Here is an 11,394-nt window from a genome sequence, read left to right as displayed (position 1 = left end):
TTTCGGCTATTACCACAAGCATCGCAGATGTGTAGGAGCATTGAAAGTGCGTGTTAATACAAACCGCAGCCCACTGGTGGCAGCAGTTCGTTACCAGTGGACAAAACTCTGCTTGAGCAGCACGGGCTCTGCACACACACCTGATTTATGGGCAGAGAACCAACTCTAGCAGCTAGTTCAATCTACAGAGCTGCTCCTCTTTCTCATCCCGTAATTCTCATTTTATCAAGACTGCAGCTGTGAAATAAAACTGATATTACAAGTGTAGGAGACTAATCAGCAGAAGATAAAGAGGCTACACATATAAGTTGAGACATGTTCCCTTTGGGCAGTCTGATACCATCCCCAGTTTCCCATCCATTCTGTTTAAGGCACATTGAATAACTGCAAGGAATGGAAGCTGGACTCAATCCCATCCTTATTAATATCAGTAGCAAAGCACCCACGGACTGAAAAATTCAAAACGATGTATTTTTGCTCTTTCTGCTCCTGTGTGATAGTTCGCACTCAGGTGCAAAGTAGCTGTACACCTCTCTGCAGAAATGAGCTCTGCCTGCCTGCCTGCCTGCAGTGACATGTTTTGGCAATAATCCCACTATGTCAATACGTGGGATTGACATAGAATAATCTATGTCAATAGATTACAGATATGTCAATAGAACAGAATACGTGGGAATTGACATTGAATACGTGGGCCTTACTGTTGTCGTTCTTCCTGTGCATGTATGCAGTAACTTCCTACCAACCTTAAAACATGCCAGGGACTGCTTTTGTTTCTGTTAGACATAAACAAACTTGTACCTAGTGATAATGAGCAACAGAGGTGACACTTGAGCGAGCAGATGCCACAGACCCTGCTACGACCAGAAACTGTGAGTACCTCTGAGGGCTCCTCGTCCTGCAAGGGAAAATGGACTCTGCTCCGTCTGTCCCTGCCGCTACATTTTCCTGCCAGCGACCATGTCCTTGGGTGTATTTCTATAAGCCTGATACTTTTAACACAAAAATCACAAGCTTTATCAGTCTTTAACCTCTAGCACTGGTCCATACCCTTCTGTGTGGAATAACTTGAGCACTCCTATGGGCAACGTGGTGCTTTCCTGAGCCCCCTGCCCACCTGCCTTAATTGCCCCGGCAGTAATAATAGTCAAGGTTAGATTGTTTGAAAAAGTGAGACAAAGACAAGCCTGGGAAAATCCTGAATGCCTATCAAGCACGGGGTCCTTTTCAACCCACACGTCCTGCGCATGTGACTTTGCTTCAACAGATGTGTCTCCCAGTCCCCACCTCTGTTTGCACTCAGATATCACAACTTCGCTCCACCTTGAAAGAGAAATGTGAGGGCAAAAGACTTGAAAGTTTCAGGAGCTGTGTGGGTGCCAGGGCAACCTTTTCTGTCACACACGTCGGTGGGGTGATGAAGCCTTCACGCTGCGAGAGCTGTGCCTTTCATCCTCAAGAAGGTAACCCCCCCAACACACACACACTCCTAGTCCCTGCCACCTGCGGAGTACACCAGAGGCAACTAAAATCCACGGCTGTGGCAGTCACAAGAGGCCCTTCTTCTCCCTTGCTTTTTACTAACTGGCACTGTGAAGAAAGCATCACATCAATAAAGTTTAAATGACTGGATGTGCTTTACCCCAGCAGCTCCATCCTTCACTCCTTACCTTGGTGAAAGCTCAAATGTCAAGGAGGTGAGTCAGGTTTTGAGCACACCTCCTAGCCATTTCTATATCTGGTTGGGTGGCAAGCTTAGCTTCTTCTTTTTTTTTTTCCCTTTTTTTTCTTTTTTTCCTAAAAATAAATGAAATTAAGAACGGAGTAGTGGAGAAAAATAAATAGATAGATTAGATAGATAAACCCACACATAGACTTTGAAAAATCTTGCCTGCCTACAATCTGACAAGAGACAAAAGATTGTTGCACTCGTATGGGTTTGGGGAGCCGAGAACACAAAGGAGCTTGATAGCTGAATATGCTTAAGCTGGTTTTAAAGCGAATGCCTCAGATATGGCTAGCAGCATTCAGCACAAGTGGTAAAATCCACCCAAGAAAATAAACACAAAGCAATAAACCTGGGGTGAGTTCCACGTTGCCACTAGTTTAAAGCCGGCTCAGAGATAGCTATATACGGAGCACGGAGCACAGGTGTGGTCTCAAGGGCAGTGCTATTTTCCAAGCTAAATAAATTAATCCTGCTGTATGCTCATGCATAGTGACTTACGCTACTCTTCTGTATCACGTCAAGTTATGTCATGAGAATGTCAGCTTTGGAGGGAGAGAAGCCCCCTGTTGGAATGACATAATTAACCTAATTAATGACGTCAGGCACATTTTGGTGCTCTGCAACTCATCCATGAGTACAGTATGCAGTACGGGCATCCTGGGGATGTTCACTGTCGGGTATTTCCCTGTCTCTGTGCTCTTTCTTATGAGCAAGTGGATTGGCAACCCCCAAAGGGACTGCCAGAGCCCATACAATAGCCTAGGCAGTTTGACGCTATTAGTCATTGTTTCATTCTGCGTGTTTACTTTGGTCATCCTTTTTTCAATGGAATTCCGATAAGAATAGCTGCCTTGTCTTTTGTACATATGGACTTGCTTGCATGTTGAATAGAGGCCACAGTATTTTGAATGTATATCTAGCTTTATCTTTGCATTGAAAGAAATTCATATTCAATGGTGACATAAAAATCCGGTCTCTCCATTTGCCTTGAGATTTCTGTTTGTAATCGCTGTTGACACCCATGCACATGCCGTATAATTAGCAGTTTTACTTAGGAGAAGCCTAACGTTGGAGGATTAAGGGGCTGCTGAGTTGCACTAGGAGAAATGATTCATCATGCTTTTGTGATGCATTATGCTGATGTTGTCACTTACACACTTTCAAAATTATTATTTTTACTCATATAAACAAGAGGGAAGAAAAGTTACTGCAAACTTCAGAAAATGATGACAAGCACTTGTGAAAATTTGACACAGAGATGCCTTCTTCAGGCAGGAGATATGCTAGGGTATCGGTTTGGGTTGTCTCAGGTGCTTTGCAAATCAACCACTGTCTCCAGAGACAGCTTTTAAGCATAGTGTTTGCACATGCATCTGGCAGCAAGGAACTCCAGCCAAAACAGGTTGTTTGGACACTTTCAGTTCACAGACCTCTGCAAAATATCCCGTGTGAAACTCGCAAGACAAATAACTAAAAGCTTGGTGGTTCCCTGCAAACTTAAAGAAACCTTTCTGAAAGTTGGAAACATACTTCTCTTGCTTCTTCTCTATTTAGTAAAAATTTCAGAACATGATGACAATAAATTCTTAGCATCCCACAAAAGCTGGAAACCACAGCTGAAGGCCTCTTCATCTTGTTTGCTTTGTTATTGACCACATGCAGGCAGCCTTCCACTTGGAGTATCAAATAGCCTAGCTTCCTGTTGCTTTGCCACAGCTTTCTGCGTGCATTAAAAAAAAAAGGCTCAACGCTCTTCTTTTATTGTTTACGGGTATAGGGAAGGCGGGGAAAGCAGAGTCGGGCAGACTGGTGTGGGAGAGGAGCATCTGCTACTCGAGGGTATTTAGCTTCCCGTGCAGCCATCTGAGCTTCCCAACCTGGCTTCTCCTCTCCCACAAGCACTACTTTCTTAAAGTCATGACCTCTTGCAAAGTTCCCTTTGTCAAGCACAGTAAAAAAGGAAATGCCGCTACTTGTAAAGCCAATTACTGCCAGTATTTGTCCAGCTAGGACAGGCATTTTGCAACCCTCTTCTGAAATTAAGCTGAGGGGGGATGGGAAGGATCTCCTTTTAAACACGTTGCTCCATGAATCAATTTCCCTTTTTTTTAATTGTCGATAGCATTCGGTGGAATGTGACACACCGCAAATATTGTGCTCTGATGTTTGAGCAACTGAACACCCAAACCCTGATGTCACCGTCAACACGCTTCTGCTGCTGGCAGGGAGGTAGTGCAGCAAGAAACTACCCAAAGGGATTGTCTCTTCACTTGCACTCTCAGGATCATTGCCAGCTCCTGTTTCCTCCAGCGGTATATGGAGTGAGAGAAAGCATTCCTTCTCCGAGAGTCAAGCATGTGAAAAGAAGATTTCACATGTGAAACTGAGACCTGGAAAACAATCACTTGGCTTCTCTTCCTTTAATTTATTTTCCATATGATAGAGAAATTTACATACAGAGTTTATTTTTATCTTACTAGTCATCTGATGTGCCTGGGATCCCATTATGAATAATAAGTTGAGACGGGAATTAATCTTGGGTGCTTTATCACATAGACATTTCATGTTCTCCTAATTACTTCTTTTTTTTTTTTTAATAAATGCATAGACTCTATGGCAGAATTAGCATAAGGATAGAAGACTTGTGCTCCTGATCGTGTTTCAAAACCTTCTTCAAACAGAGTTCAAGGAAAAGCCCACTGAAGTCAATTTGAGATACAGACACTTTCACTGGCATCTGTTAATATCTGACTAAGCCCCTGTTGCATGGCCTTGAGCAAGTCTTTTATCATCACATTTTTGCAAATGGGAGCAGTACATACTTACCTGGAAAAGGACCGTTCATGTTTTTTATAAGGCTTCAAACATGGACACACAAATAAGACGCAAGAACCATGGTTTACCACTTACTACCTTTCCTACTATGTGAATTTCCTAGAAGGCAAGAAAGAACTTGCAGCCTTGCTGTAGTTCAACCCCTCAAAGGTGCTAGCTGAAACTACCTTAGCAAGGGTCCAATTTCCTTCTTGCAAACGGGATCCGCAATGTGCTGAAAAGTGCTCTCCTTTAACATGCAAATGACTGAGAGTGCATGTCTAGCGGGGGTACTACACCACCAAGTATTTGTTGACTGAATTTTTTTTAAATAATCACGATACGAAACTGCTGACACAAAACCCAATAAAGCAATAAAAAGATGGAGCAGCTCATCAGTATCCAAAATAAGAATTCCTAAGCTAGCTATCCTTTACATTATGTGGCCTAGGACATTTATCGACGATGTCAGCTCTGCCCCATCCAAGTGCGCTTTGGAGTTTGTTATCCCCAGAAGTTATTTGACATGGGGCAGTCTTGTATGAACACGTACCTTCCTCGCATTCTCCAAATAGCAACAAACAGAAGCAAACATAAAAGGACATGGAGATATGCAATTTCTGTAGCTAGACCACTAATACAAAATGCTATAAAGAGGATTTACTTTTACAGAAATTAGCCTATGTCCTGCCACTGAAATGCAACACCCGCATTTTGCTTCAGCGGAACAATACTGTGTTCATATATGTAGTAAAGTACATCTGACATTTCTAAGATACTGTGACTATCTCAGTATTAATCCACCAGAAGCGAGATATAGGAAGGCAGAGAAGTAGCAAAAGTGTAAATCTTTTATTTGTCTCCGTCTCTCAGAACTATAATTGAATCTAAACTCAGCAGAGGAGCCTGGTGTGCAGATAGCAGCAAAGCTCCATCTAAGGCTGTGGGTGACACTGATTTAAGGGATCTGTGGCTCTGTCCCAAAACGAGCAGAAGCGAAAGAAGGCAGTACTGCTACTGGACACACGACTTCTGAAAAATCACACCCCAGTCCCACTGTTCTTCAATTTCAGGAGTGCATCTCCCACACTGAGGTCTGGGGAATACTGATTTGCTCAGACACATGGGTGAGCGAGTGCAGCAGCCACAGAGGAGACCCATTCTAAAGAGTATTTATATTAAATTTACTCTCACTTGAGAGGCAAAAAAAAAATCTTCAGCAAAACTGAAAAGTCTGAGGTTGTAGCATCATTGGGGATGCTGATGAACTGATCATCAGAGAAATTTCACAATTCCCAGTCATGAGGTTCAATGCTCAAAACCGTCAAAGCAGTAAAAGGCCATAAACTCATTTTACAGAACTTGCTCAAAAGCTAGCAGTTAGCTGGTATCCAACACAGAAGATCCGTCGGGAACGCTTTTAATGCCGCTATTATGAAAATCTGTAAATATTCCCAAATTATATGATATATTCCCTGCCATTTCTTTCCTAAGCAATTCGTTTGGCCTTCAGTCTCGCACAGTCCCTGGCTCATAGGAATACTTTTAGCTCACACCATTGCTCACAGTGATAATACTCTGTTCATCTCAATTTTGGAGGTGCTCATGGCCTAGAGGAGGAAACCAGACTTTATACACCACACCTCCAAATGTGAAGGAGCTCGGCTTTAGGAAGACTCCGGGCTGACTGGAAATTCTGGTTCACTATAGTAAGTATTATTGGGATTGCCGTGGGGACAAGATTTTACTCCCTTGAAATTACAGCTCTGGAAATGCTACAAAAAATGGCCAGCCAAGGGGGAGAGGACAGCCACGAAAAAGAGGAAGCAGCATCCCCAGGGAATTTCTTAAAATGTATTTACAGTTCTCCTTGCATATATTAATCCTGTTTTTGACTCAGGGCTTTTAATTCATCAGCAATCACCCTCGCATCAGGTACCGGGCTGGAAGGCAGGGAGCAAGGAGCAATACGCTACATGGTTTCCATACAGATCTCCCAGAAGCAGCAGAAATTCATTCCCGTGTGTCGGCTCCTGTCCCACCTCACACCTTGAAGGCAAACGTGCCTCCGCTCCCTTGCAGAGCTGCTGCCAGACAAAGGCGCAGAGATTTCCCCGACTCCTTGTCATTCAGCCACACGCACATGCAGATACACCCCCTTCGTCTTTCAGTACCTTCACGTCAATAATTCAGCTTATTCCCCAACGCTGTAAACGCAGAAACAAGAGTCACCCGTGCCATACACCCCTTTCTGCCCCCTCCCCAACAGCAATTGCCCATCCAGCCAGATTACGCTGGTTTTAGGACGGATTGCTGCATGGGGCTTGTGCTCTGCATTCCCCGAGCGAGCCGTTGGGGACATCTGGAGCCCTGCAGGGCGGGGAGCTGGCAGGCCTGGCCTCGGCCCCGGCCCTCCTTCCTTCCCCCAGCCGCAGGCAGCCAGGGCCGGGCGGGAGATGCCTCGCCGGGGCCGACCCGCTGCTGGGGAGCGGGGCTGGGAGCCAGGGCCGGGCGGCATCGGGCCGGAGCCATTGTCTGCCGGACCGGCAGCAAAGCATGGCCTGGCCTGGCCAGGGGGTGGCGGGGGCTGTCTTTCCTTTGCAGCAGGGTGGCGAGGACAGCAGTGGCATATTCTTACCTTGCAGCAGGGTTGCAAGGAGAGCAATGGGGTTTTTCTCTCCCTGCAGCAGGGTTGCAAAGGCAGAGGGGGAAGGGGAGGGGGGCGGGGGAACAGCTCCCGGGGCTCTGAAGGGACGAGGGTTTCGTCTTTTCCTTCTAAATGCAGAAATTTGAGTAACATAATCAGCGAGCTGGTATTGCTCAAAAGGGAGAAAGGCACACACAGAGAGATGAAGCAAAACCACCCCACGGCTCAAGCCGAGCACAGCGGTCCGCCGCTGCGGAAGGTCGCCGGCGGCTGCCCCTGCCTTCCTGCCCCCGCTCCTGCCCCTGCCCGCCCCCGCTCCTGCCCCTGCCCGCCCCCGCCCCGGACGCGCACCGGCCCCGGGGTGGCGAGACAGGGCGGAGGACCGGGGAGCGAGGGGCAGCGGCCGCCCCCCCCCGACCGTCCCGGGGGTGCCTTCTCCCGAGCGGGGCCGCCTTCCCCCGAGCGGGGCCGGGCCGGGGACCGGGATCGGGACCGAGACCGGGGCGATTTTCAGCTGTAAGGGCGTGCGTGTGTGCCTGTGTGTGTGTAGCTGTAGCTGTGTGTGCGTATGCGTGTGCGCGGGGGGAGGAGGGCTGGGCGGCGGAGGGAGGGGAAGGAAGCAAGGGGAGGGAAAAAAAAAGAGAGAGAGAGAGAGAAAAAGGCGGAAAGCGGCAAAATGGTTAGCGGGTGACATCACCGCCATTTGCATAGGCGCGGGGATAAAACCGCCCCGCCAGCGAGCGCCCTTTATACTGGCGTGCGGAGCGGCGGCAGCAGCGAGCGGCGGGGCTGAGCATCACCGCGCGGCGACACCGGTGGGTCCCGCCGCCCCCCCCACCCCCCTCGGGTCCCCCAGCGCGGGCAGCACGAGCCCCTGCCCGGCACCCCTGCCGGGGAGGGACCCAGGGCAGGGCAGGGCGCGGGGGCTATTGTCTGGAGGGGGGGGTATTGTCGGGGGGGAGGGGGGGCTATTGTCTGGGGGGGGGGGTATTGTCTGGGGGCCGCGCCGCTGCAGGGCGGTGGCGTGCGCGCCGGGAGCCGGCTTTGTTGCCGTCCCAAGGCTTTATTTTTTAATTAATTCTCCCTTAACGAGTTAAAAACGCGGTCAGCGCCGGGCGCTCCCCCTCTATTGTACTCCGCAGCGCGCAAATACTGGGAGTTGCCCCCGGCGGCGGCTGGCGGCGAGCTGCAGCGCCTTCGATGCTGGATTAAATTAACACTTCTTTAAATTATTATCATAATTATTTTTAAGTACGCCGGGGATTAAGCGTCTTCTTTCCGGCGTGCGTGGAGTTGCCGGCTGCCGCGGCGGCCGGCTCCCCGCGCTGGGTGCGGCGGGCGCGGTGCCGCTGCCGCCGCGGGGTCGGCGCCGGGGGGGCCGGGGAGCCGTGGCCGGGGGTAACGGGCTGTTCCCTTGTGTGCGCAGAGTCACCTGCCAACATGTCCGACAAACCAGACATGGCCGAGATCGAGAAATTTGACAAGTCCAAATTGAAGAAGACAGAGACGCAAGAGAAAAACCCGCTGCCTTCAAAAGAAAGTGAGTGCGGGCAGGCGGCGGGGAGGGGCAGGCAGGCAGGCAGGGAGGGAGGGAGGGAGGGAGGGAGGGAGGCGGGAGGAGACAAAGAGGGGCGGCAGGCGGGGAGCCGGGGTGCCGCGGGTGCGGGGCGGAGGGAGGTGCGCGGCGGCGGCGGTGCCAGACAGCGAAAACCCGAACCCACCGCCTAGCAGCGCTTAATTTACAGTTATTTACATTTCTATTTCGATACGTACATATTTTGATAGATAAGTTTTTACAAACTGTAGGAATTGTCATGTGAATGCATTTCCGGTTCTCGATCTTTATTTTTTTCTTTCTCTCCTTTTCTGTTTTTTCCCCCCATTTTAGCAATTGAACAGGAGAAGCAAGCGGGTGAATCGTAATGAAATCTGCCCTTCCAAATTATGCACTGTACATTCCACAAGCATTGCCTTCTTATTTTACTTCTTTTAGCTGTTTAACTTTGTAAGATGCAAAGAGGTTGGATAAAGTTTAAAATGACTGTACTGCCCCTTTCACATCAAAAGAATAGAGAGAACTACTGACACTGAATGAAGGCGCTGCCTTTCCCTCTGCCTGTCTGGCTTTGGTCCTGGTGGCATGAAAGAGCTTGCATGTTGATGAAAGAAGAACTTGGGTGGGACTACAGTAAACTAGAGTAACACACGAATAAATGCAAAGCTGTACCAAGGTCCTGCGAGCTGTAAAATGCAGTTAATCGAGTGCCATTTTTTTTTTTTTTGTTCAAATGATTTTAATTATTGGAATGCACAATTTTTTTAATATGCAAATAAAATGTTTTAAAACCTGGATGGTATTTATGTCCTCTGTTTGGAGAACTGTATCAAAGGATATGAAGCATAAAAGCCGGTACTGAGACACGGGATACTATAAAACCTTTGGAGATGACTCAGACCTCAATCACCATTCTCTTTTTTTTTTGATACATGCTCTCACCATTAGATAAATCCGTGTTCCTCGAAGCTAGCTTGTAGACAATCTCAGTAAAAAAATTGCATGCCTTATAATTTGTTACCATGTGAGTATATCACTTTAAATATTTCTTCTTCAGTATTTAATGTAGAGCTTGATAAAGGCAAAAAATTTGGCTACGTTTATTGCTTTGCCCCACCCATAGCATAGCTCTTTCATAAGAACCGTTCTGTACTGTTGCACAGATTCAGTCTTGGTTGTATAAATCCATAATTGGTTTAATTAATAATTAAGCCTTGTTCTGCTGATACAGTATTTAAAGGAAAATGTAACTTGAATTTTAAGCCCAAGATTGAACGTAAGCTTTTTAATACTCTAAAGCTATTTTAGTGGATTGTGTCCCATGCAAATAAAAATCATTTTGCTAAGATGTTTTGAATACTTCTATAATCTCTTAACGGCTACTTGATCCTAAGAATTGATATCAAAGAATAAAAAGCTCTGGTTTCTTTACTAATTCAAAACTAACCATTTGGGGGCAAAAACCTCATGGTAACTTACAAAATGACATTAAATCCTATACGCAAATAGCAACCCTCCACATTGCTGGTTTATGGCAGTTCATTCAGGCCCAGGATACTTTTTGGTTATTTTTCCTCAAATGACAGCAGGTAAAATCTGTGATCCAGGGAGGTCAGTAGGAGTTGACTTCAGTAGTCATGGATTTAATCCATTACTCACTTCACTTTGAAGTGAGTAATTAACAGTCTGGAAAAAAATATGCTGTCAGATAGCCTGTAGGAGGGTGGTGAGCGTGGATCTTCAGTGCCTTAGTTTTATCTTCAGGGGTTGAGCCTTGTAATTCGTTTCAGCCAGTTCCTGTAAAGCAAAACTAGTCCCTCTGGGAAGCCTGGGTTTTGCTGAGGCTGCTGACTTGGGGGGGGGGAGGGGGGGTGGTGTCACGTAGATTTGGGGGATCATCCTACTGCCTCTCCCTAGCAGCATCCGACTGCTTCAACAAACTGTCCTTGAGTTTACGCCAGTGAGGGCAGCGGGGCTCCTCTGCTTGGGGGTTTGGTGGATATCTGTGCTGCCAGAGAAGGAGGAGCCCCAAGGTGCTGTGTATTTGTGGGCGCAGTCCCTAGCCCCACAGCAGTGGAAAACTTGCAGAATCAAGTGTTTGATGAGAATCTAGGATTCAGGCCTGAGATGTTTTGATGCAGTCCATGAGAAGATTTGGGAAGTCCTGGTGGCATAAGGACCTCCAAAGTAATTTAAGCTGATGAGTTCAGGAATGAAGTGAACCATTTGTTGCACTTGTAAATGTTGCGAGCTTTCATTTTATTCCTCATATATAATGGAAAAGGGATACAAAACTTTTAGCTGAGTTTCTGAAAAGTCAATTAAACAATCAACTCTCAGCTACTGATCTTAATCAGGTAACACAGGATGTAACATGACTAAATTCAGAAGCGTACAGTCTGAACTGTACGTGTGCAAAGGAGTAGAAACGAATGCTTGCTTACTGTGGATTCATCTGTGGGAAGAAAGCCAAAGCAATGTATTTCTGAGAGAGGCAAAGCATGAGATATACATAGCTTGGTGTAAGTCAATGAAAGTGCGTGTTACAAGCCAGCGTAGTTCAGCAAAACCGTAACGAGATACAAGGCCTCTGACTTCAGAATCACAAGTCCAAAGTGATCAGAAGATGGTGCTGGCCAAAGGGTACCA

General features: G+C 47.1%; 1 protein-coding gene across 1 annotated transcript; it reads left to right on the top strand.

Moving 5' to 3' along the window:
• Window positions 1–7,883: 7,883 nt before the first annotated feature.
• On the top strand, window positions 7,884–9,540 carry TMSB4X (thymosin beta 4 X-linked). The gene is made up of 3 exons (XM_075522381.1): window positions 7,884–8,005; window positions 8,617–8,730; window positions 9,079–9,540. The coding sequence occupies exons 2-3, from the start codon at window positions 8,631–8,633 to the stop codon at window positions 9,111–9,113; spliced, it is 135 nt and encodes a 44-aa protein (XP_075378496.1). The 5' UTR covers window positions 7,884–8,005; window positions 8,617–8,630; the 3' UTR covers window positions 9,114–9,540.
• Window positions 9,541–11,394: the final 1,854 nt, after the last annotated feature.

Source organism: Mycteria americana, chromosome 1 (genome assembly GCF_035582795.1).
Source record: "Mycteria americana isolate JAX WOST 10 ecotype Jacksonville Zoo and Gardens chromosome 1, USCA_MyAme_1.0, whole genome shotgun sequence".
Lineage (NCBI taxonomy): Eukaryota > Metazoa > Chordata > Aves > Ciconiiformes > Ciconiidae > Mycteria > Mycteria americana.
The sequence above is the reverse complement of the archived record's forward strand: the minus strand, read 5'-3'. Positions and strand labels throughout refer to the sequence as shown.